The sequence below is a fragment of the Eleginops maclovinus genome, chromosome 5, assembly GCF_036324505.1.
Source record: "Eleginops maclovinus isolate JMC-PN-2008 ecotype Puerto Natales chromosome 5, JC_Emac_rtc_rv5, whole genome shotgun sequence".
NCBI lineage: Eukaryota > Metazoa > Chordata > Actinopteri > Perciformes > Eleginopidae > Eleginops > Eleginops maclovinus.
In genome coordinates, this window is record NC_086353.1 from 27,760,695 (window position 1) to 27,786,328 (window position 25,634).

Genomic DNA, 25,634 nt, shown 5'->3' on the forward strand with positions numbered 1-25,634 from the left:
GGAGCGTTATCGCCACCTACTGGTTGGACTTTGAACCAGATAGTTACCGGCGTTGGATTATGTTATATTATCCGATGTGTTTTATTTACATATCGTCAATATTTCATTTTTTAAATATCACGGTTACCGTAAATACCGGTATATTGTGACACCTTAATCCCGATAATAAATTATCACTTGCTATCTCATTTTCCGCCTAAATGTTTTTCTTCTCTGTGGCGGAAATGGGCTTCCACAGCATTCCCGACCTGGCCCAGGTTTGATTAACTGTACACAGCTTGTGACCTGCAGAGCTTGAGGATGTGAGGCTGGTGAACGGTCAGAGCCGCTGCGCTGGTACACTGGAGGTGCAGCATCAGGACGAGTGGAGAGCAGTGAGCTCCCTGCACTCCTGGGGCCTGCAGGAGGCCGCTGTGGTGTGCAGACAGCTCGGCTGCGGCTCCGCTGTTTCCACCAGCAGAGTCCAGCTGCCTGATCCAGCTCGGCCTGCATGGCGCTTCTACACTGACTGTGACGGCTCTGAACATGCACTGATGGGCTGTGGCTCCGTGAGGAAGTGTCTCTCCTCTTCAGGCTCCACTGAAGTGGTCTGCTCAGGTGAGAATGGCAGTTTCAGCTCTAGATAACCTTCCACAGATTCATATTTGATGAAATTTCACAGATATTAATGCTTTTATCATAAAATAGCAATTCTACATGTGTGTGGAGCTGTTCACATTGACAGCTACAGTGCATCCGGAAAGTTTTCACACCGCTTCACTTTTTCCACATGTTGCAGTCATATTCCAAATGGATTAAATTCACTTTTTGTCTCAACATTCTACACACAATACACCATAATGACAAAGTGAAAAGAGGTTTTTATAATTTTTTGCAACGGTATTAAAAATAAAAATGATAAAAGATTACATTTGCACAAGTATTCACACCCTTTGCCAAGACACTCACAATTGAGCTCAGGTGCGTTCCATTTCCACTGATCTTCCTTGGGATGTTACTACAACTTGATTGGAGTCCAAATTCAACGACTTAACAAGACTAAATACGCAAGGGTAATCACAAGGGGAGACACAGCTGGAGAGGGGAGGACCAACACAGGGGCAACAGGTGAACACAATCAGGCAATCAAGCACAGGAGGGAAACTCAGACAGGAAGTAAAACTACAGGTAAAAGACAGGGGGTGAACACCTTTCAAAATAAAACACAGACAGGTTGACAGTACCATAACAAAATGTGGAAAATGTGAAGGGGTATGAGTAGTTTTCAGATGCGCTGTACATCGTATTATCACATTAACTTGAATTGATGATATTGTTGAAGACTTCGACATGAACAAGACTTCCAGACTTCAATTAAAATCCTTTTACTTGCGTAGTTCCATCTGTAAATATAGAAGCACATCACCAGGCTGCATACTCTTGGCTCAGTCTAATGACTGGTTCCCTTCACTCTTCTGCGTTTCACCTAAAGGACCCCTGAGCTGCCCTCTGTGACTTTAACTTCACTTCTAAATATTAAAATTTGTGTTGTACGATGAATTCATCAGAAAATTGCAGGTCAATTACATAAATAAAAAGTACAACATATAAAGTGCTTTTGAAAAGTGATACAGTTTCATGTCCATTACCAAGCCCAATATCACTATGGGGCCCATACTAAACACTACTACTATGTTCTCTTAAGCAAAAAATGGCTAAATAGTGACTTTACGGTACTGCACATTTTTCACATCAGTTACAGTATAAAAGCTTTTTGTATCAAACTAAACAGTGAAGAGGATAACCTGTTCACAAGCAGTGCTTTTAATCATACCACTGTTTATATGTTTGTAATAATGATAACTAGGTTTGTTACAATTGGCTGAAGTGGGTCTCACTTTCAGCCGAGTGCAGAGTGACATCTCTAGCAGGCTGCTGAGGTGGAAGTCAACCCTGATTTGACACAGCTCCAAACCAACAGATGAAACATAACTCAAATATTGTAGTTCAGTGATCTATATTAATATAACACGCTAATACACTCACAAGTTACCACTCTAATGCGGTCAAGCATTAGTTTCGAAGCAAGCCTTGCAGAGTGTGGTTTAGGAACTTGAAGCATTGTAAAAACAGCAACTACAGTAAACAGCATCGTGTATCAGAGACATTTTGGTTGTGCACTGTTCTCAACCAAAATGACTTAATTGGGGGCCAAGCAGAGAAGCTGCAAGGCACCCTGAGTGTTTCTACCTTTTCTTATTATATTACATTTCCCCTTCTTCTTCTGGCTAGGGTGACAGCCCCTAGAACCGTATGGTAAAACGTGATGAAATTTAGCACACTGATTGGGACAGTCCCATGATGCTTTTCACCAAGTTTCATGTCAGTGCTTCGGACGCTCTAGCGAAGTTGGAGTTGCATTTACGCAAATAACGTTTGAACCGTATGGCTGATTTTCAAAACTGAGGCACCGTTGGATGCATTGGATCCAGATGAGTTCAACGCACCCTATGACGTCAATTCCGTCATAGTGGATTTTGCGCTATATGCGATTTTGTCAAAAACTTCAAAAAGTTTTCATAGGCCACAACTTTTGTCCAATGTTCATGAAAATTGGCACAGATGATCTTCAGACCAAGCCTCACAAATTTATCTATATGGCGTTATGATTTGCGAAAGCGTTTGTCCGTCACAGTCGATCTAAATCGGCCGCTAGGCCGCCAAACAGGAAGTGTACACATCTCTCAGCAGCACTTTGATGTATTAAAACCAAACTTGGTACATGAACTGGTCACCCAGTTCTTGGTAACTCCAAACATTTGTGCATCATTTGACCACTTAGAGGCGCTGCAATAAGCACAAATATGTTTTGCCTGATAACTCTTAATATGTTTGCCTTATAACAAAAAATCACATGTCTGTTTATACTGTGGGAGGCAGTGACGTGCGGTGAAGTTCATGGCTGGTGAGGCACTGACGTCATCACAATCAGATTTGAACGTTAGAGCATCTTATTCATTATTTGAATGGCAGCAGTTAATGGTGTTATGTTTAAAATCCCAAATCAGCAGTCTTCACATATAAAAAACTGTATCACTCAATAAAGCACATGTAATTAAAAACGTTATTGCGATATTACCTTTATTTATAAATGAAGTCCATGCGCCGCTCCTTCTGAACAAAAGCATCAATGACCTGTTTGTAGAAGTCTTCCTTGTCTTCCTTCAGTTTTAAAAGTCTCTCTGTCTCAATGGAGATCACTGCCAGGGAAGAAAGCCGTCCTTGATCAGTCCTGTTCCGACTGTATGTTTTGAGCCTTTTCAGCGTAAGTAACTTTGTCGCCTCAGGAACTGTTTGAATGAGCTCCTTCTGGGCCAAAAAGCTAAGAAGCTGTCCAGGAGATTTACATTCGTCCCTCACCGTTTGTGAGCTGTACAATCCAACGAAATCCGCTTTTAGTCTCACAAAGTCAAAGAATTTGGCGAATGTTGACAGGCCCTGCATTTTCGTGTCATCGAAATTTTGGGACATTTCTATGAATTTTGCGCAGTCCACTAAACCAAGGAAAGCCAGCTCACCAAAATGGTCAAATCTAGCCTTTATTTGACAGCTGATGTTGTCTAGAATGTTCCAAAACACTCGTCTTCGTTCATTTGTAACTGACTGTCCGCCTGCACTCTCTGTCAGGCCAAGTGCGCTGCATTTCTTCTCAAATCGACCATAGAAACTGTCGAACTCCAACATCATGCGTTCGAGAGCTGCATCGGTGTCGCGGATGCGTGCAAGACAGTATTCAATGTCCATTACTTTGTTCTGGAGCACTCTGTAAAGTGCGTTAGTTTCATTAAAAATGTCCTCATATGTCATAAGGAGAAAGCATGTGGATGCTTTTGACAGCCATCGATCGTATCCTGCTGCCATCATCAGCGTGTCATTATCCCAGCTGTCAGGGTTTTCTAGAATGACATGAAATAATGCACGCAGATCATTTTGGTGCATGCTTATAGTCTGCACTAGCCTAGAGTTGGAGTTCCATCTTGTAGGCGCTGCTCTGGGTAAGCGGCGCTTGACAACATTATCCAGTAAGTGAGTGCGCTTTGTAGACTTGCTGAAAAATGATGCTAGTTCCTCGGCTGTTTTAAAAAACCTGCGACACTCGGGTATGCACTTTGCTGAATGCAATAGCACCAGGTTCAGCTTGTGTGCGTAACAGTGCGTAAACATGGCTTCGGGCACTTTTTCTTTAATTTTAGCTTGCGCGCCATTAAGCTCTGAGGCCATTACAGCGGCTCCATCGTAGGTCTGAGCTACAAGCTTTTCAACACATTCATACTTCTCCAACACTCTCAGGACATACTCAGCAATAGCAGGAGCGCGTCTGTCTTCGCTCACATCGTCAAAGCCCAAAAACGCCTCCTTCACCTAACAGCCTGCTTCAGTTGTAGCAACAAATGGAGCTGCACTAATCTCTTTTTTTAATGTCATTTCTAATGACATCACCAACAGTTTCGATTAAGTCATTCTGTATTCTGTTTGACAAGCCAGAAAATACAGTGGCTGTCTTCAAATGGCTAGCTAGCCTGTCATCTTTCTCGGCAAAGGCATGTAAGAGCTCAACGTAGTTGCCACGATTGGCAGAGCCGGTACTCTCGTCATTTCCACGAAAAGCTAGCTGCTGTTTAGCGAGGAAGCAAGTGGCATTGATGAGATCTTTTAAAATCTCTCGGTTCTCTTTTACCTTAGCATTGTGAACGCTGATGTTGAGTCTTCGCTGTTCGTCCAAAGCTAAATCGATCCTGGACATCCCAAAGGTTTTTAGCGCGATCTGGCTTTGAATGCGAGTGGTGGACCACTCATGTTTGATCAGGCTTCTTTGCAAATTTTTCAGATCAGAATATCCCATATGAGTCCAGACGTTGTCAGAACTTGAGAAAAGAAGGCAAGAAAAGCAGAAAAGGCGATTTCTTGCTGGACATCCACACAGCCAATCTTTTCGTGCGTACCACTCTATGTGAAAAGAGCGGGTCTTCTGTCCCGTTGTTTGAAGCAAACCTTTAAAGACCTCATGACACGTGGAAAATAAAGTAATATACATACACACATTGAAAGTACACATACAAAATAGTCACTTGAAGTTGGTTTTAATCATTATGATAGAGAAATTGAGTTTGTACGGCCTTTTAAAAGTGCGATTTTTGCGATCTGCTACCGACCTTCCTATTAGTCAGTCACATGACCTATGACGTACACTCCGGAACGGCTCCTTGGTCAAGACACTATCCCACCTGTCACTCACGACTATCCTGACACCTGTCAACAACATGGATTCTGACAACTCCGATTCATCCTCGGATCCTGACACATTTTTCGAAGTGGCAGAGTCCGACCCAATGCTGGAGGACAATGTGAGGGGCGTTATGCCCTATAGATACGAGCCATACTTGGATGAGTTGGAGCCACAGGGTTCTACGGAAAGTTCGGATGGCGAGGCAGAAGGCGCTGTTGGTGGTGCTGCTGTGGCAGACGGTCGGATGCCTATGGATTTTGGCAGACTACAGCACGTGGAATGGTAACTTCCTTCTTGTTCACTTTTCTGACAATGAACACTCCGTAAGATATTGTACTTTGTAATATCCACCACAACCAGCGTTTGCACCAGCGAGCATGTGTGTGTGCAGTCTGCCTCCTCACCTCCCAGAATTAGCCAAATAGTCACCATTACTAGCCTACAGATCGCAAAGGGCCATTGTTGTTTCCCGGTGCTTGTCATAGTCTTAATCTTTATTTAGTTATGTTATTTTTTTTGAGAGCGATGAAAATACCAATTAGGTCTACTATATTAGTTTGCCCTGCGTCATACTCATACAGTAGCCTATGCTATAACCCAGTAGTAGCCTATGCTATAACCTAGCTCCTGACCAGTGGCCATCCTTCCGCGATTAGGCTAGTTCTACGTCGGCTTTTCACGCGAATCAACCCATGACATTGACACTTTGTAAAGTTCTGTGACAATTGTAAGATTGTTTCAAGCCCCTTGCCTTTATCTGTTATATTTTAGGTGTTCTTGTGGGAGATGTGAGCCAATGCCACTGGTAGTGGAGTCGGTGTGCTGCCGCGAACAGTCAAGAGTGTGCGAGAGGAGAGAGGAGGAGGGAGCAGACACCCGCTGCATCACAGAACATTCTGGCTTTGAGCCAGTTTGTCTGAATCTGCATGTTCTGCGCACCGCACATTTCCACTATCGGCAAGAATACGGGGATGTAGAGGGAAACGAGTGAGTATACAATCCTATTGTAAAATCATTTGTATGGACTAGTAGGAATTGTATGATTTGATATCACCAATGACGTAAATGTATGCGTAAAACGAACTGTCATGTAGGTTACAGTAGGCCTAGGCCTACATCTAAAACACCTGTGTTTTTCTTCTGATTTTCTTTCAACTTTTAGGTGGAAGAGGTACACTGGATACAGACAGTTTGTGCGATGGTGCTACGAGTACCTGGGAAGACATGTCAGGGTCCCCATACCTTCCTGTGTGGTGTGGTGTATCCGGAGAACTTTTCCCTCCATTGATTACAGGGGGTTCCAGGACACCAACAGCCCGTGATGATACATGTATGCTGTTAACTTGTTAATTTTGTTTTTTTAGTTTAAATACATGAGTTTGTAAATACATGAAAATGAATGTCAATACATGATACCTCTGGCTTCACATGAATGTGTCTTCATTTTTACAACTTACAACAGCTTACAACAAATAGGCCTAGCAAATCAATTTACACCTTCACCATGGAAGGGTAGCTGATATTTTTGATCATACGGTGTCTAAGATGTGCTGTACTTCAGGGACAATGCAATACAAGCCCACATGGATAAGGGGGAAAACTGTAGCAACACAGACATACTACACACCCTGTAATGACACTTTTCAGAACACCAAGGTGAGGATGGAGCAGGAGGTTCCCAACACAGTAAATCAAAGCACTCACGGCAAAGATGAAATTAAGTTTGTGTTTATTCCATTCAGTCCGGTTCTCATGTGTACATTTAGGTGTTATTTGTAATGCTAAAGCGGGTCATATGTGCATTGACTGCTGCCCTCTTATCCGGCTTTTCGAATGATGCATTGAGTGGCTCTGTAACAGGGGACGGGTCTGGGATGTCAAAGTCATCACCGTTGTAGTCCTCACCTCGACACATGGCCTCCACCATCCGCATCAGCTCTTCAGCATAGCCTGTTGCAGAGGAATATGGGACAAGGTTCAAATTAATCCAACCATAGATATGACACACGACTATGTACATCTCAAAATACAAATCATATCTGCAATCAACTTTCTATTATGCTTACCAAAAGATGGCTCCTGTAAGACTTTCCTCACAATGTAGCCGCCCTTCTTATACTTTGGATACCGCAGGTTGAACATCATCTCGCCATCGTGTCTGCTCCGCTGCTCCCTGTTGGCATTCTCGTTGAAATGCAAAGCAGCCAGGATCCCTCTAAGAACAGAACACAAACAGAATAATCAGGAACAAGATGACCATTCTTAACAGCGAAACATAAACAAGTCAACCCAAAAGAGCCCATGTTACCCCTCTATTTATCAGGTTGCACTGCCTAACAGTGGCTGCCCAAACCAGGCACAAGGCCCTGACCCTTGCCTACAAAACCACTTCAGGACATGTACATTTCCTGTGCACTGCAAATGTTGCAAGCTGTGATTTTGTCCTCGATTGTAAGTCGCTCTGGATAAAAGCGTCTGGCAAGTGTAATGTAATAGAATGTAATAATGTCCTAAAAGAATGTTTCACGGAATATTTCTTTGATTACCTGCTCTCCATCCCTTTGTATGAAAAGTGGCACATCTTTGGCGCAAAGTGGGTAATCACGCTATGGAATGCTTCGAGGTAGGATGTCTGGTGTGACGGGGACAGGCGTTGTATATCTGCACACAGCCTCTTGTTCCGGATGATCTTCTCCACTTCAATAGACACCTTCGTATCTGAAGAACATTGTACAAAATACATGTAAATTATGCAACATGATGCAACATGATACTGTGATCACAATCTCTGTAAAATAAACATTAGGAGTATACTAACGACAACTCAGCCACGGTTTACGCTGTTCCCTGCCTTCCAGGACTCCGTGCGCACAAGAAGAGAACAGTCCCTCGAACCCGGTGTGCCTGTTGTGGATGTGATCGATGACTGATGTCCATTTGTCCACCACAAGTTGTCCACTGCCAGGAGGCGTCGAGACCACGGACCAGTACAGATGGTTTATAATACTTCCCACCCAGGGTTTGAGGTCCTGGCAACCTCTAGTTTGTCCAAGGCTCTGCAGCTTCTTCTTGACACCTGAGTAAACATGTGTAGATGAATAAATAAATAGAAATCTAATGTACTGCTTGAAGGTCTTGACTCCAAGGGCATAACTAAAACCCTTTTTAGATACATGAACAGCCTGTAATAGCCTGAAATAGGCCCTGTCCTCCACACACACAAGGATTTCACACATAAAATTTGTCCAAACCCAAAAAATCATATCTTTCAAAAAGGAATGTCAAGGTAGTGCTTCAAGTCTCTCTTAAAAATTACATTAAACAGGTTTAAACATGTTGCACTTACTCTTGGCTACATGCCATATGTCAAACTGGTGCGTGATGTCTGGATGGTCCTCTCTAATCATCATGTTGATGCCTATGTGTCTGTCTGTCACGAGAGTTCCGACATCCACAAAGCCCTGGACTTTCTCAAGGGATCGCTGCAGTCCCACTTTCTCCATGTGGTAGGACCCTCCAACCTCATTGCTCTAAAACATAAAAAGCAGGAGATTTTGATGAGCATAACATTGACTAGTATAAAATTGTCCTTACTACGACAGAAGAGTGTGTTTTCTATACTGGGCAGGACTCACATAGAGGCATAATACATCTGAAATGTACCTGTACAAGTTGTACGTCAATAACAGCTGTTTTCCGGAGCTCCATTGTTGAGTAGGTGCCGTACTTAGCGCAATGCCCTGGGGTGTCGGCACGCCCGTCACCACCACACACGATGGGTTCCCCTTCTGCCTGTAGCAGACAGAGCATGGCAAACTGCTGCTCGCCCCAAACTCGCTTCACAGCTTTGAAAAGCACCTGGTCCTGATGTCTGAAGAACGATCTTTCCGACATCACAGCAACGCCCAATCTGGATAGGACACGCAGCACCTTGGTGACAGTGGCCCCACTGAAGAGAATGGCAGCGGACAACAACACATTCCCAGCTGCTGTTCTGCCGAAGAAAGGTTGACTGTTCCATAGTCCTTGGTTCCCACATCCCCCGCACTGGATGGTGACCTGCAACTGTGTTCCTACTTCTTTACACTGCCAGGACAGTGACCTGCTCCCACAAAGTCCACAGCTGCACCATGTTGACAACAGCGTCACCAGGCATTCCCAGAACACAAGAAAAACGCTACCTGCTGGCGCCTCAGGTGGCGGCACTGGTGGAGTATTGTGTTCAGGACTCTCTTCAGCTGAATCATCAGAGGACGGCAGCTTGTAGTCGGGATCATCTGTCGACATGTTGTCATCTGAGTCAGAGCCACAAGAGGTTGAGTTGTCGGTGTTGTGAAAGCAAAAGCAGTCATCCTCAGTCTGAGTCCCAACAGTGACCATTGATGTAGTAGCCTGCACACCTGGGGAAAAAACAATGTTTAGTATATAGAAATCAGTGTCAGCTTGAAGGAAATCTTCATTCAATACACACAACTTTTTGTGAAGCTTGCTCGCACTAGTAAATTTGTAGATTGTAAAATAGTCTTTTCCTAAGACAGATAGTTTTTCCAACATTCTTGTGTAGATGTGAAAATAGATGTTTGACATAGAAAAGGATTGTCATTAGTGATGTATCTATCTACACAAGATGCAATGCTGAAAAGACCCGTTTCCCCGGACATCTGTTTGGCTAAAATACGTACATAAATGATAAAATACCTTTAGTCCGTCCCCTTCCTTTGAACTGCATAGCCACCGTCCTTGTTGGTGGCCTCAGACACACTTGAACGGAAAAGTCACTGTGCTGATCTTCTGTTGAATTCACCTGAATAAATAAGTAAGTAAATAAATAAATGTGTGTATACATATGTGTGTGTGTGTAAAAGTTAAAAAAAAAACTAAAAAATAGAGTTTCCTTCCAACACAGGTAACCTAGTAAAAAGTAGACCAGTGTATTTGTCTTACAATCAGCTGATTCTGCACTGGTTGAATTGAGTTTGTGGTGGGTCCTTGTTAGGTTTTTAGTGTTTTTCAGTAATGACAGTCCATCTATCTAGTTAGGTACAATGGAGTAAATGGTGTAACGGTTATGTTATATGTGCTACTGTTGTAATTACACCACAAAAGTACTTTTACTTTTAACACCTCTGGAGATGGTGAGGGTGAAGGTCTGAGAGAGGGGGCACTGGCACTTGATATACTGTAATGCTGTGTGTAGTTAGTCAAATAAAATCTTTAGTCAGTAACTTAGTTGACCTGAACGCTTTCCGAAAACTTACATCAGTAGATGGGTCCCCGTCAGGAAAGTCATCGCTTTCCTCTTCAGCAACATACTCAGACTGGCATTCCTGTAGTACCTGAAACATAAATAAATAAATCACAAGATTTAGCGTGAGTTGGAGGGGGAAAAAAACGCTACCGCAAACCTAAAACAAACACTTGAGACTTGACTTTTTGCTAACACTCTGAGGTGAACTTAGCTGAATAGCTAAAGCACTTAGCACTAGTAGCCAGCTGAGCTGAAGTGTTCAGAGCTAGCGCCAACTTCAACTATGAAGAACCACCGCAAGCTGTTTACACAGTGCCAAACACTCATTCCTTTGCATTTCATTTCCCTTCCATTATTAAAATATAGTCCAAAATAAGAAGGTACGTACCTCCAATCTCTGCCTTTTCTCCAGAGCATGAGACCTCCGGCTCTTGACGTCGCCGTTCGCCCCCGGGGCTAACCTCGAGCTTGTCCCTCGATGAAATATACGCGGAACCGAATTGGGCAGCAAAACCTTCTTCAGACGAACATCAATACCAAGCTGCTCCTTCAGAGCGGGGATCGAGTCGTAGCACTCCTCTTCAAAATGCGCTGAGCAAAGTACAGACGACGAGCTTGGCTTCCATACTGTTCCTTTCGGACCAGCTCTTGTCCTACAAACTTGTTGCGTCCAGAGTTCACACAAAGCAGGGTCTTTCGGAAACCGATGAAGGGTAAAACCGTTCTCCCTGGTGTTTGAACAATACGCTGCAACACACCGCTCAGGCATGTTCTCAACAAAAATATTAAGAACAAAACTTTAAAGATGCTAAAACTGCGAGTACGACTTACTGTGACTAGAAATGATCAAGGTCAAGGGTGGCAGCAGGTGCAATCAGGTCTAAAAGCGTTCCGGAGCATACGTCATCTTTATGTTGGAACGTTGTCAAGACACTGGCCTGTGGATTTCAGTGGCTTGCGTACAAATTTCGAAAATAACAGAGAACCGGGCATATTTATCACAATTATGTATTTCAAATCGAAAATAAAAGTTATTTTAGACTAAATAAAAAAAGGTAGTCTCTAGGTGTCATGAGGTCTTTAAAGCGATCCAACGGAACTTGTCAAAAAGCCCATTATGGAGCTCCCCCTACAGGCTTGGAGGTAATGTACGTTTACGACACTGTCGTAAATACAACACCCTGTCGCATTCACGTGCATTTGATGACGAACCGACGAGGAGTCAGAAGGTGCAAGCTATGTCGACCGATAAGGTAAGAGTAATCAAAGGTTTTACAGAAATATGACTACATAGTTTTATCTACTGTGATACTCGAAATGAATGCTGATACAACCAAAAGAATGACAACATTTGGTTTAGCTGAAATACTGCATAGGCTACATTGTTTTGTAAGTGTGAACCTGGATGACATCTAACGCAATATTGTTGACAACATCGAAAAGGCACATAGGCATACTATACATTGGAACGTGCATTTTATTATAAGATAGAGAAGTTAGGTTTAGAAGATTACAAACGTACCTGGCGTGAGATTGAGGAAGAATGACCACATTTTATTTGCATGCTTGTCTGAGACGGGACAGATGACTTTTGGCATCTACAAAAACTACATGTCTCCGTGAGACAGGGATGACACTAATAAGGCTACAGCCTACATTGCATGCTTTCATGAATGACATTGGCAGGGATGTATATCACAATACATCAATTTTCGTTGTTTTATCGACATGGGATAAATCACAACCACTAACGTCACAGTAGTAACAGTTTATTATATCACTGTATTAGCTGAATTCGAAAGGATAATTCATGCATGGCTAACGTTGTATGAGGTTTGGATGTCAATACATTTTTGTGATTGTGTTGCAGGATTCAACTTCCACTTCAGCCTCTTCTGAGGTTGAGACCAGCCAGGTTGGAGGAAGAGGTCAGAGGAGCAGACGGGGGAGGGGAGCTAGGGGGAGAGGAGCAAGGGGGAGGGGAGGTGTGAGCAGGGGGGGTAGAGGCAGAGGCAGACCTAGGGTCAGAGATGTCGACCCAGAAGACCTGGGAAGGCTGCAGGAGCTAAAGGAGAGGAGAGCAGCCGAGTTACAGGTTTGATTATATGAACAATCCTCCACTAAAATGTTTAGCAGTTGCCAAAGTAAGACACATAATAACAATAAAAGGCTTATGTTTTAGATAAAGGTTTGTTCGCTTACCAACCTCCAAAAAGATGCTCTTCTGGAAAGAGTGATGTCCAGACTGCCGGGCCTCATGTTTGACATCTTGTCATTGCAAGAGGTTCCCCAAAGGCCTGATGTGCCAGATGGGGGGCCTTTACATTGGTGCACCTGCACTTACTGCAGGGAGATGACAACTGACATGGAAAGGCTCTGCTGCCGCCAGACCCCCCAAAATTGTGTTAGCACCATGGCACACATGGAATTTTTCATACTTGATATGGGTGTCCTAAGGCTGGCCCGTGCGGCATGGAACGATGTCTTTGCCATAGATGACGAATAGGAACCAGGGGTGGAGCAGCGCCAGTACAGGCATGCGGCATACCGCCAATTTGTCCTGTGGCAGCATGGACGCTTGGGTGAGGGCAATAGAGTTGTCATTCCAAGCTGCTGTGTTTGGAAAATAAGAACTACATTTCCTAACCCCTTAGGTCAATATGTTGGCTTCAGGGTGCGACGATTAATGTAGATGTGTAAATAGTTTTGATACCATTCTTATTTATGTTCAATGTTAAAAAAACATGTAGAAAAGGAATATAGTCTTCATCAGAGCTGTCCTCATCTTCTTCCAAGCTCTCCTGACCAGGAACCTCCCAGCCATCATCCATGTCAATACTGTACATAAAAATAGTTACAAAATACCCACACAACACCACAGACTGGTACATAAAATAAAAAAACACGAACTAAAATGGTTTCATGTGCAAGACTTACATGCTATTCCTCAGATCATTTGCCTCCTCCTCATCCAGAGAGTCATGCTGCTCTTCTTCAGCAATGCTCAGGGAGTGCATGCTGAGTAGAAAACGAATCTCAATATATAGTCGTCAACAAAACAATGCATTACGGTCGCATTTGTAAGACGAACTTACCTGGATTCCAACACACCGACCTCTTCTGTTTCTTTGCCCAACGGTTGAACACCTTGCACAGAAAATTCTTTGTCCCTGATTCAGATAAGATAAAGAAGTCAGTCACAACGTACAATGCCCCGCATGGCTGGTTTGAAACGCAGTTCTAAACACATACCCACCTCGGTCGGACTCTTCTGAAATACTTGATACAGGCGGTGGTGGTGGTTGAGCATGTCCCTTGCTGGTTGTAGACGTTACTTGCCGCTTTTGATAGCTGGAAAAAAGGACCTGGTCAGTATGTTCAGCTACAACTGTACACGGGTTTGCACAATCACTGCAGGCAACACACAAGTAGCATGATAAGCTAACGAAAACATGAACCATAGACAATGTGCTTCTAACAGCTGACTAAGGGAATGCTAACGGACAGTCAACTATCACTAAATTAGTTGGAAATATCTGTAATATACCCCGAGACTAGTGGGGCTTGGTTGGCAAGTTAGCCACATAGCGATCACAATATCATCAGAGAAGCGTATGCGAGAGCCTAGCATCAACGTCCAATGTCCAAGCTTGCTAACATCGCTATCGACATGTCTAGCAGCTAAAACCTAGCGAAATCTATTGAAAATATTTTTCAACGGACAATGTCAATTATCATCAAAATCTTTGGAAATATCTGGAATATCCCGAGACTAGTGGGACTTGGTTGGCAAGTAAGCCACATAGCGATCAGAATAACATCACAAAGAAGCGTATGCGAGAGTCCAGCATCAGTCCAAGCGTGATATAGCAAGCTTGCTAACATCGCTAATGAGATGTCTTGCTAGAGGCTAAACCTATCGAAATCTGTTGAAAATAGTTTTCCTCAGTTATAATAACAAACTAGCGAGTCACTTTCCGAACACAGTGAAACATAAAGCAAGTACAACACAGCACAAAGCAAGAACAGCAAATAAGCTACTTACTAATCCAGCAGAAAGGTGGCAAGCTCTGAATCAAACTTGTATCCAAATGTTTCTTTCAGATCTCGCCAACGTGTATAAACTGTTCCGAGAGCAACTCTAGTCCGGTCTCTTACTTTGTCGGCCTCTCTCTTTCTCTTCCTTGCTTCATCAGTCAACGTCTTCTTTTTCTTCGGTGCCTCTGCCATGATGATGTACTGACAATGCTGCGCTTGCTTCTCCTTATACCTGGGTGCGTGGAGGGGGCCGCTCAATTTTTTTCAAGCTGTTATTTTAAGGTACAAATGCTACATTGGATCGCTTTAAGCTCCGGCGTTGGTCTTCCTTTAATGATGACCTCCTGCTTCGACTGAAAATCCATCTAAGAAAATTGTTTTAGTTTGGATATGCAATCCTCCATTCTAAAAGTAGGGTCAGGCGAGACGAAAAAATAAGCAAACGACTGCACTTGACTTAACTGTAAATTTTAGCTCGCCGTCACTTATTCTGCAGCGCACGAAGAATCACTGGACTCACTAGCACCCCCTGCCATGAGGCAGGAGAACTGCGTGCCTCACCTAGTCTCTCTTCGCAGCGGTTTTGCTCAGCACAAGAGACACGTTAACAGGGGCGGCTGGCCCATAGGGGGCGATAGTGCACCGCCCTCCTTAAGCCAAACGAAAAAAAAAAAAAAAAAAAGAGAGAAAAGAGTTTATTTTGCCGGTCTAAGTCTTAATAGTATAGTCCAAACAGCAGCCTGAATATCGCTGCGACAATCAGCAGCCTGGATGTCACTGTCCAACCAGTAGCCCCGCCCCCTTGGGGCGATATCAGTCAGATTGAAAATCGCCCCAGGCGCTCTCATAGACTTACATGTTGAGACTCGTTTTTTCAAAAATCGAACGATACAATGCATTTCTATGGGCTCCGGGGGGGCTTGCCCTAACGTGATTTCGTCATACGCAGTTACGCACTGATGCGTGCTCGGACGTACAGCGCGCGCGTCTGGCGGAGACCGCCGATTCGGCGGTCTCCATGATGATTCGGCGGCGCCGAATCATCATGGCTGGCAACTGCAATTCCATCGTTTCCCTGAGGGAATTACCGTTCAGTCGTCGAAGCAATGCGGATAAATTGGCTGTTAAAGAATTGGGACCACCCAGACCAAATTTAAACATCAAGCAGGTGTCAACAAAAGCGGGGAAAACATACAGCCGCGGATTTTCCCGGAGCTGGTACGAGCGGAAAACATGGCTAGCAGGTTGTGAAGTGGCTAACGCTCTGTTTTGCTACCCCTGTGTGCTAATCCACCCGGATGCCAACACTGACACCGCCTGGACAAAGACGGGTGTCACTGATATGCACCACCTCTCAGAAAAGGTGAAGAAACACGAAGCATCGAAGATGCATATGGACAGCTGCCTAAAACTGTCGGCATTTGGGAGAGTGAACATTGCCACACAGCTGGATGAGAGCTACAGGATAGCCGTGCGCCGTCACAACGATGAGGTGAGCAAGAACCGGCACATCCTAGGCCGCCTTATCGACTGTGTGAAATTCTGTGGCGTGTTTGAGTTAGCTCTGAGAGGCAAGGATGAGAGTGAGGGGTCCAGCAACGCGGGGATTTTTCGTGGACTGGTTGATTTAGTGGCGTCGCTGGACGAGGTGTTTGAGGAGCACTTAAGAACGGCCACAGTCTTTAAGGGCACATCAAAGACGGTGCAGAATGAGCTGCTGGATTGCATGGCATCTGTCATCAGAGAGCGTATCGTGGAGGAGGTGAGAGCAGCAAGATTCGTGGCAATCCAAGCAGATGAGACCACAGACGTCTCTACACAGACTCAGTTGGTGCTGGTGCTGAGATATGTAGATGGAAAACACGCTGTGCAAGAACGGTTCTTTGAATTTGTCCCCATCTTGTCAGCAACGGCCAGCTCCATTGCCGATGCAATTTTGGAGAGACTGAATAGCGTTTTCACTGATGATGATAAGTGTAAACTCATTGCGCAAGCCTACGACGGTGCCAGTGTGATGAGAGGAGAGAGAGCTGGTGTGCAGCAAAAGGTACGAGAAGAGTACAAAAATGCCCATTATTTGCATTGCTACGCACACCAGCTGAATTTAATCATGCAGCAGGCCACTTCACACATCTCAGCAGTGAGAGTTTTTTTCTCTGACCTTGGTGGGATTTCCAGTTTTTTTACCCGGTCACCCAAACGCACAGCCCTTCTCGACCAGATTGTTGCACGAAGGCTGCCTAGAGCATCATCCACAAGATGGAACTTCAACAGCAGGATCGTGAGCACTGTCTATGAGAACCTGGGCGACCTCATAGAGTGTTTTGAGACCATCAGGTCAGACAGCACCTTTGACAGCACCACCGTGAGGGAGGCGTCTGGCTTCCTGAGGATGCTGCAGGATGAAGATTTTGTTTTTTTCCTGCAGCAGTTTCATCAAATCATGCCTCATGTTGACATGATGTACCAACAGCTGCAGAAGAGGGACATTGACATGGTGTTCATCAAACGTGCCCTGCAGAACTTCACCAGCAGTATTCAGGCCATCAGGTAAGATAATACAATAGAGTAATTATAATAATAATTATGCACATGTTCATTACTAAATGTCAGCATGCTGTGATGGCAATAATGTATAGGAACTCAAAAGTAATGAGCCAATTTAGTCATCTGCATTTGTGTGCATAAGTAAATTTAGCACATCCAGAAATAGTGATATTTTTTTCAGCCATTTCCAAAAAGTTGTGCAACACAAACAGTTTTTTTTTTTTTTTTAAAGATAGTAATTATTGATAATGACACTGACATACTGTCTCATTCATATTCTAACACTTTTGATCTGTCTCCCAGGGACCAAAGCTCCTCTCAACAGCAGCAGCAAGAAGCCCCAGGTACCACAAGATCAAGGAGAGCCTTGGGAGAACAAGAGAAGCAGAGGCTGTCAAAAGAGGTATCTGCATTCATTACTGACCAATGATGTAGGCATACTCAAGTGTTGGAACCAAGTGATAAAGTCACAACCTCTGTTTTTACAGTTGGATTCAGTAATTACTCACCCATTACTTGTCCATTATATGCACACAAGGATACAGTAATAAGTCTGCATGAATAACAAATACTTTGGAACTGTGAGACAGTAGATACAGTAGATCAGTGGTCCCCAAACTACGGCCCGGCCCGCGTTCAAATTCCAACCGGCCCGCAGCCTCTGTCATCAAATAATCAATAATATGCGGCCCGCCAGCACGTACTTTTTTTTTTCCAGCCTCGATATATCGCCATGTGCATGCCTCTTTGCTTTCCTCGTCTCTGGCCTCCAAACAGGCTGAATGACAAGAGGCTTCACTCTGTGACTCGGTCTCAGCACCTGGGCGCGTTTGTTCCGTAGCGGAATGAAATGAAGGGAGTGAAGCCTCTTGTCATTCATCCAGGATCTCTGTCTGTGTGGGGGGGGAGGCGGGGCCGCTACCACACACACAGTGCTGCATGTGAGTCTGTGAGGAGCAACGCAAGGTAACGTCAGATCTAGCGACTTTTCCGGTGCTGTTACAAACACTTCTGGTTTGGAGACTCGGACGTGAAAGCACGTCATCACTGCTGTTTCCACCGAGCAGCGGTGCTGCCGTGAGCCCCTCGCCCCCGTCCCTACAGCCCCCACCGGCGGTGTCACGGAGCTGTGCCCGCTATGAGACCCGCTCCACGCCGCTGACACCCCCACCACACCCGTCTTAGAGCGACATACACAGCCTCAGTCACTACTCACCTCATCTAGGCCTACTGTGATGACACGGTCAATATCTATTCAAGTGCAGTTTTGTTGAGACTTGATTGTATGGTTATATATTTGAGTGCATCTTTTCTTAACAGAGACAGGGTCTATTCTTGTTTTTGGTTTGATTTTTATTCAAGTGCAATTTTTGATTTTTTTTTAAAATATAATATAAAATATAATAATGTTTCAAATGAACCTAGATATGTTTAAGCTTCCTTTTTTTCCAGACATTTGTGTCATTTTATGTGGTCTTCAAATATGAAAAGAGTGATTTTGGTAAAAAAAAAAAAAAAGGTATTAAATAGTTAATTTGCATTTAATGTTAATGGTTCAAAGGATGTCAGGCTGAAAGGTCGGCCGACTCAGCCCCCACACATTTTTACTTCACCAAATCTGGCCCTCTTTGCAAAAAGTTTGGGGACCCCTGCAGTAGATCATGGCCACATTCATGCCATCACTAGATTTTTTTTTCTTTTTTTTTAACAATTGTGTGTTACTGACTATACATTTTTTTATAATTTTAACAGATCTGTGACACAATCCTTGGCCATGCCAAAGCCAGGTTCTCCTTCACCAGCCACCTTGTGAGTGCCGTGCTGCTAGAGGCAGAGCTGTTTGACCGGCATCGGACAACATTCCCTGAAGAGGCTCTGAATACCACCGTGAGGGCATACCCCATGCTACACAAGGAGAGGCTCAGGACTGAGCTTTCTCTCATCTACGAAAGTCCAGACTTCAGGGGCTGCTGCGGTGCACTGGCTCTGTACCAGGTTCTACAGAGCTACAACCTCCAGGAAACCTTCTCTGAGACTGTGGCGCTGTTGAACATCCTCATAACCACTCCGATGACAACAGCTGAAGCTGAGAGGTGTTTCTCCACCTTAAAGAGGATCAAGACATTCCTGAGAAATACAATGGGACAGGAACGTCTGAATGCATTGGGCATGCTTTCCATGGAAAGAGAGCTGGTCAGGAACATGCCTGATTTCAACGAGAGGGTGATTGATCGCTTTGCTTGCTTGAAAGAGAGGCGAGCTAAATTTCAATACAAGTGATGAGTGAGTGTGTTCTTAAATGGTGAGTTGTGTTATGTTGTACTCTCCAAATGTTGAATTGTAAATAGTTGTATTGATTGCATATTGCCAGCCAAATACAGTTATGTTCATAATAATAGCAGTGTGTTTAAAAAGGTGACCGCTTCATTACATGTATTTTTTTTAACAATGGGACTTTGCGGGGGCTTCTTGGTGGTAGCTTGGCTTCACATAGACGTTGTCTGATTGTTACAGTACTCACAGGCAATCTTAGATCTTCTCTGATCCTCCTGGAGCTGATCATTGGCTGATCCTTTGCCATTTTGGTTATTCTCCGATCCCTTCGAATAGTTGTTTTTCTTTTTCTTCCTCACCTGGTGGTGATGGTTTTGGCTGCCATTTTAAAGCGTTTGATATCATTTTAGCTGAACAGCCTATCATTTTCTGCACTTCTTTATAGGTTTTCCCCTCTTTTATTAATTTCTTAATCAAAGAATGCTCTTCTTCTTAACAGTGTCTTAAACAACCCGTTTTACTCTGTTTTTCAAGGACAAATGCACAGCCAGCATATGCAGCATCAGTTGCCTTGATCCTTGAATAGGGGCCATCTGTTTAACACCTATTTTTTTTCACATAATCAATGACCTCAATAGTTGAACCTGGCACTGCTATTTTTTTGAACACGCCCCTTTCAGTAAATGATTCAGTTTCACAGAATCAGCAGCATGCACGTCATGCCTGTTGGGTCTGTTGGTTTTCTATACCTTTACTAAACCTGTAAACTGTATAGTGGTAAATGGAATATGTTCTGGAAAATTTTGATTAATAGTTTTGATTATAGTATAATTTGATTTGATTATTGCTATGGCATCCATGATGGCTATAAATTGTAGACTGTGCTAAAAGTGATTTCAAGGGCAAACTATTAGATGACAAACTATCTGTTAATGTGTGTTTTATTGTGGAACCAAATGTATTGTATATTTTATGTCTGGGGTTGCATCTAGTGGTTGAAAACCAAATTAAACAATGAGATGTGACACTGTAAAGCTGGCTATCTGACTTTTATTTATTATTATTTTACCCATTGAATGGGTCATCTTAGCCATCATCACAACTTTTGCCCCCCCTGAGAAATTTGTCAGGAGCCGCCACTGCACGTTAAAGACATACAGTTGACAAAAACACTGTATATTATATACACCAGCTAAAGTATGGAAATTAGTTAATATAGCCAGAGTGTTTGAACATTTTAATAGCGACATACAGACAGACAGCAGTTACAGTCTCACTGTATAGCATGTCAGCAGGTTGGTGCCTCACCGAGCAGCCGTTCTCAGTGTTTGAACGTGAATATGAAAATTCAGCGATTTTGGATCAAAATAATGTAAAACTGGTGAAATTAAAAGGAAAATAACTTTATAATACAAACAACTGGATAAATATGATCATTACATTTATTTCTTCATTTTACTTTTTTTGAGGGGAGGCAGGTGAGGCACGGCCTCACCTGCCTCCCCTCACCGCACGTCACTGGTAAGGCCGACACATGGCCTCTTGTCATGTCAGCCTAATTGATGGGGCCGCCATATTGGATTTAATTGAAAGGCTTAACATTTTTCCACAGGCCACAAATTTTGTCTAATTTAAACCACATTTGCTTTTATATTTTCATAAGCGTTGTCCGTCACAGCCTTTGAAATTCAACACCAAAGCCGCCAAGACAGGAAGTCAAATCATTTTTCAGCCAATCTCTGATCAGTTGACGTGAAACTTGCTGTGAGTGCTTACGGCCATGCCCTTGACATGATAACATCAAGTTGCCATGGCAATCTGGCCTTCTGGACTGCTTGCCCCCCTCATTGCTGCTTGCAGCTATATTTAATAAATGTTTTGTCTTCGCCTGCAGACATCCTGCTTCCTCCCAACAAGCCTGTTATGTACAGTGGGGCAAAAAAGTATTTAGTCAGCCACCAATTGTGCAATTTCTCCCATTTAAAAAGATGAGAGAGGCCTGTAATTTCTATCATAGGTACACTTCATCTATGAGAGACAGAATGAGAAAAAAAAATCCAGGAAATCACATTGTAGGATTTTTAATGAATTTATTATAAATTCCTCGGTAAAATAAGTATTTGGTCACCTACAAACAAGCAAGATGTCTGGCTCTCACAGACCTGTAACTTCTTCTTTAAGAGGCTCCTCTGTCCTCCACTCGTTACCTGTATTAATGGCACCTTTTTGAACTCGTTATCAGTATAAAAGACACCTGTCCACAACCTCAAACAGTCATACTCCAAACTCCACTATGGCCAAGACCAAAGAGCTGTCAAAGGAGACCAGAGACAAAATTGTAGACCTGCACCAGGCTGGGAAAACTGAATCTGCAATAGGTAAGCAGCTTGGTGTGAAGAAATCAACTGTGGGAGCAATTATTAGAAAATGGAAGACATACAAGACCATTGCTAATCTCCCTCGATCTGGGGCTCCACGCAAGATCTCACCCCGTGGGGTCAAAATGATCACAAGAACGGTGAGCAAAAATCCCAGAACCACACGGGGGGACCTAGTGAATGACCTGCAGAGAGCTGGGACCAAAGTAACAGAGGCTACCATCAGTAACACACTACGCCGCCAGGGACTTAAATCCTGCAGTTCCAGACGTGTCCCCCTGCTTAAGCCAGTACATGTCCAGGCCCGTCTGAAGTTTGCTAGAGGGCATTTGGATGATCCAGAAGAGGATTGGGAGAATGTCATATGGTCAGATGAAACCAAAATAGAACTTTTTGGTAAAAACTCAAGTCGTCGTGTTTGGAGGAGAAAGAATGCAGAGTTGCATCCAAAGAACATCATACCTACTGTGAAGCATGGGGGTGGAAACATCAAGCTTTGGGGCTGTTTTTCTGCAAAGGGACCAGGACGACTGATCCGTTTAAAGGAAAGAATGAATGGGGCCATGTATCGTGAGATTTTGAGTGAAAACCTCCTTCCATCAGCAAGGGCACTGAAGATGAAGCGTGGCTGGGTGTTTCAGCATGACAATGATCCCAAACACACCGCCAGGGCAACGAAGGAGTGGCTTCGTAAGAAGCATTTCAAGGTCCTGGAGTGGCCTAGCCAGTCTCCAGATCTCAACCACATAGAAAATCTTTGGAGGGAGTTGAAAGTCCGTGTTGCCCAGCGACAGCCCCAAAACATCACTGCTTTAGAGGAGATCTGCATGGAGGAATGGGCCAAAATACCAGCAACAGTGTGTGAAAACCTTGTGAAGACTTACAGAAAACCTTTGACCTCTGTCATTGCCAACAAAGGGTATATAACAAAGTATTGAGATGAACTTTTGTTATTGACCAAATACTTATTTTCCACAATCATTTGAAATAAATTCTTAAAAAATCAGACAATGTGATTTCCTGGATTTTTTTTCCTCATTCTGTCTCTCATAGTTGAGGTATACCTATGATAAAAATGAGAGGCTTCTCTCATCTTTTTAAATGGGAGAACTTGCACAATTGGTGGCTGACTAAATACTTTTTTGCCCCACTGTATATGGGTGAGTATGACCTGGAGCAGAATGTGTTGCTCTTCAAGGGCCACAGCTTCTCTCTTAAATGCTACGTGGAGCCACAGTACCCCGGAGGTTCCTTCAGCCTCATGTTCACTGGCTCTAACCCAACCAGTTACACCCTGCCAGCTGTCAATCACTCCGCCTCCTTCAGGTTTGCTGCTGCAGAGCCCGCCCACCAAGGGAACTACAGCTGTGTTTATCACAACTATGTTTTCCATCAGAACTTCTCCAATGAGGGCCAGAGCCTCTCTCTCATTATTCAAGGTGGGAGAATTTGGTTTTGTAATTGAAAATGTACAATATTATTTCTTGGATATGACGATCTACTTGTATAAATGACCATGGTCTTATCCCTGTCTAGTGGAATACGATGTCATGCTGGACGATGGAGTATTCAGAGAAGACGATAGTGAGGCCTGTGCCGGCAGACTGCTGGTGTTCCAGGAAGAGCAGGAGTGGAGGCTGCTGAGTGCAGAGTCCACGGTCTGGGACCTGAAGCATGCTGCTATGGTGTGTCGACAGCTGGGCTGTGGTTCTGCTGCTTCAACCAAACAGATTGATCTTGTCCACAACACACATGTGTACAGATTCTTCTCTGACTGTGAGGGATCAGAGCCTGCACTGATGGACTGTGGGTCTGTGCAGCTCTGGTTCTCTTCCACTGCTATTGAAGTGGTCTGCACAGATGAGACCATAACAAGCCTTAGGAAACAAGGTGGACATAAATGATGATGAGTGGTTGTTCTGTAGGACAGGCAAACGCTTTTAGGTTGGCCTGTCCCTTTTGATCCTGGCTTCTTTCACTGAAGCAACAGGGCTTTTTGCAGATTTTCATTTTGAGATGGTCTCTATGCAAACGTTGTCTACGTTGCATTTAGCTTCTTAGCCACCACCTGCCTCCTCTACCTCCTAATAGCCAACTTTTGTAGAAATCTCTGGTCATCTCTGGGTCCTACAATACTAAATGTTGTTCATCAGGCATGTAAACTGGCAAGTTTCCCATGTAGAAGAAATGTAAAAACTTGTTTCCCTTTATTTCTGTTGTATGTTGATATAATTGTTCGGTACCTTTTTAAGGTTCCTCTCTCTGTGTGCTGACGAGCTGTGTTGCAGACTTTGCATTGACTCACAGAACAGTGGGTGAAACACTCAATTAGCCAATGACTTAGAGAAACGTAATCTATCTTTGTCAATACAAAAGCAACATAAGTATAAATTGTCTCGGCCAGAATTCAGTTAGCCCTTTGGTCGTGTGATAGGCATGTGTAAGCCGGAGAAGCTGAAGCATGCCATAATCGTTGTTTGCTTCTGAAGTTCAGGACCTTTTGAAACCAACAAATTCTTACACACGTTGGTGAGGTAAAACCACACCTTGCATCAGTCTCTGAAAAACCATCTTCATGTCTTATTTCTTTGAAAAGCAGCCTACTAGAAAATAGGTGCCAACATAATTCCTCTTTCCAGGGTTCTTTCAGGGCCTGTCATTCCAATGATATTACACTCAATAAGTAGTAGATCTCTGGGCAGCGTTCAAGACAATGGCCATGGTTCTTCTATATAGTGTGTTTCCATAATAATATAAAATAGAGGTCAAATTTTCACCGTTCTTTTAGTTCTGGTTTGAGCTTAACCAAATCCTCAGAAACTTAACATCTTGCAATGTGTCGAATAAATGCACCGGGATGCTCACCAGCTAGTTACTATCATTGTCGGCTGTGAGTTTTTAACATCATCTAAACTGCTCATTTAAAATATAAATATCTACAGTAGGCTTATTGCCTCAGGCTCATGGAAGAAAAACTTGTAATAAAGGATGACATCATTTAACATCTAATACTAAGCCCTACACAACCTTATTGCACAAATCTCTGGCCTGTTGATCCAGCAGAAACCATAGTATGGATAAATGCATGTATACACCGATCAGCCATAAATTATGACCGCTGACAGGTGAGGGGAAGAACAGTGATTATTGTTAGAATGGCACCTCAGTGGGGGGGACATTTATGGTAGCAAGAGAACACTTTGTCCTCAAAGTTGATGTGTTGGAAGCAGGAAAAATGGGCAGCGCAAAACAGTTAATGCTGGTTATAGTGGCCGATTTCGCCTATCCAAATGTTCAAACAGCCACTTAGCAGAGTTGTGGACTCGAGTTCCATGACTTGGACTCGAGTCAGGCTCCAGTCATGAAGTTGATGACTTAAGACTTGACTTCACAACATCTAAAAAGACTTGCACTTTGACTTTAACATCAGTGACTCGCATTTGGACTTGGACTTGCCCCTTTTGACTCGAAAAGACTTGCTACTTTCCCCAAACCCAAAGATTAAAAGGTATGTTGACATGTGTGCGTAACGTGTGTGTGGCACGACATCCAATCAAATGAGATCCATGTTGTTTTGATCGGACAGCATCCAATCAATCAAAGCTAAACGGTATCTCCTGTGGGTTCATTAACGGATAAGTTCACTTTGAGCCCCTTTCTGGGTTGTCTTGGATGAAATAGAAATATTGACGATTGGTCCAGTCTCCAGCTTTTGGCTAATTTGGAATCACCCCCTGCTTCAGAATGGTTGGCTACAGGTATTCATAACATTGTCCTTAAAACAACCCTAAACATTCGTTTTCAAGGATGAGCAACTCACCGAGTGGTAAGTGGTGTTCGTAGTTGTTTTGAAAAAATATATCGGCGAAATATTTGGTTTCCA

At 43.6% G+C, this 25,634-nt stretch overlaps 4 protein-coding genes and 1 long non-coding RNA gene across 6 annotated transcripts in view; 3 read left to right on the forward strand and 2 right to left on the reverse strand.

The window, feature by feature from the left end:
• Window positions 1-25,270, forward strand: part of LOC134864295 (scavenger receptor cysteine-rich type 1 protein M130-like) — a 33,838-nt gene extending 8,568 nt beyond the window's left edge. The window contains exons 7-10 of the mRNA XM_063883148.1: window positions 292-597; window positions 21,268-21,297; window positions 22,903-23,190; window positions 23,288-25,270. Coding sequence (XP_063739218.1) covers window positions 292-597; window positions 21,268-21,297; window positions 22,903-23,190; window positions 23,288-23,655 — 992 coding nt within the window. The 3' untranslated portion in view covers window positions 23,656-25,270. The remainder of the gene's footprint in view (window positions 1-291; window positions 598-21,267; window positions 21,298-22,902; window positions 23,191-23,287) is intronic.
• On the forward strand, window positions 5,017-7,217 carry LOC134864333 (uncharacterized). The gene is made up of 3 exons (XM_063883215.1): window positions 5,017-5,548; window positions 6,038-6,253; window positions 6,429-7,217. Exons 1-3 carry the CDS (start codon window positions 5,301-5,303, stop codon window positions 6,586-6,588), a joined length of 624 nt encoding a protein of 207 aa, XP_063739285.1. The 5' UTR covers window positions 5,017-5,300; the 3' UTR covers window positions 6,589-7,217.
• Window positions 6,979-11,594, reverse strand: LOC134864331 (uncharacterized). Its single transcript, XM_063883213.1, has 9 exons — window positions 10,903-11,594; window positions 10,525-10,602; window positions 9,965-10,070; window positions 8,930-9,666; window positions 8,613-8,796; window positions 8,085-8,342; window positions 7,813-7,984; window positions 7,333-7,481; window positions 6,979-7,216 (listed from the first exon to the last, which is right to left on the reverse strand). Exons 1-9 carry the CDS (start codon window positions 11,281-11,283, stop codon window positions 7,029-7,031), a joined length of 2,253 nt encoding a protein of 750 aa, XP_063739283.1. The 5' UTR covers window positions 11,284-11,594; the 3' UTR covers window positions 6,979-7,028.
• On the reverse strand, window positions 11,926-15,547 carry LOC134864334 (uncharacterized). Of its 2 annotated transcripts, none has more exons than XR_010165825.1 (6): window positions 14,560-15,547; window positions 13,767-13,865; window positions 13,610-13,684; window positions 13,452-13,532; window positions 12,721-13,352; window positions 11,926-12,579 (listed from the first exon to the last, which is right to left on the reverse strand). It is a non-coding gene; the product is annotated as an uncharacterized LOC134864334 (long non-coding RNA). The 2 variants fall into 2 exon arrangements; XR_010165826.1 differs by having other exon boundaries at window positions 12,717-13,352.
• LOC134864332 (zinc finger MYM-type protein 1-like) lies at window positions 15,187-20,348 on the forward strand. The gene is made up of 3 exons (XM_063883214.1): window positions 15,187-17,102; window positions 17,403-17,502; window positions 18,852-20,348. Exons 1-3 carry the CDS (start codon window positions 15,571-15,573, stop codon window positions 19,377-19,379), a joined length of 2,160 nt encoding a protein of 719 aa, XP_063739284.1. The 5' UTR covers window positions 15,187-15,570; the 3' UTR covers window positions 19,380-20,348.
• Window positions 25,271-25,634: the final 364 nt, after the last annotated feature.

Bases quoted from the DNA above. Each gene is read 5' to 3' on its own strand.
- LOC134864333 (XM_063883215.1), top strand. From the start codon at position 5,301: ATGGATTCTGACAACTCCGATTCATCCTCGGATCCTGACACATTTTTC. The intron at 5,549-6,037 runs GTAACTTCCTTC...GTTATATTTTAG, and splicing joins AGACTACAGCACGTGGAATG to GTGTTCTTGTGGGAGATGTG. The intron at 6,254-6,428 runs GTGAGTATACAA...TTCAACTTTTAG, and splicing joins GGGGATGTAGAGGGAAACGA to GTGGAAGAGGTACACTGGAT.
- LOC134864331 (XM_063883213.1), bottom strand. From the start codon at position 11,283: ATGCCTGAGCGGTGTGTTGCAGCGTATTGTTCAAACACCAGGGAGAAC. The intron at 10,071-10,524 runs GTAAGTTTTCGG...TTATTTATTCAG, and splicing joins ACGGGGACCCATCTACTGAT to GTGAATTCAACAGAAGATCA. The intron at 7,217-7,332 runs GTAAGCATAATA...CCTCTGCAACAG, and splicing joins CTTACAGGAGCCATCTTTTG to GCTATGCTGAAGAGCTGATG.
- LOC134864332 (XM_063883214.1), top strand. From the start codon at position 15,571: ATGATGATTCGGCGGCGCCGAATCATCATGGCTGGCAACTGCAATTCC. The intron at 17,103-17,402 runs GTAAGATAATAC...TCTGTCTCCCAG, and splicing joins AGCAGTATTCAGGCCATCAG to GGACCAAAGCTCCTCTCAAC. The intron at 17,503-18,851 runs GTATCTGCATTC...TAATTTTAACAG, and splicing joins AGCAGAGGCTGTCAAAAGAG to ATCTGTGACACAATCCTTGG.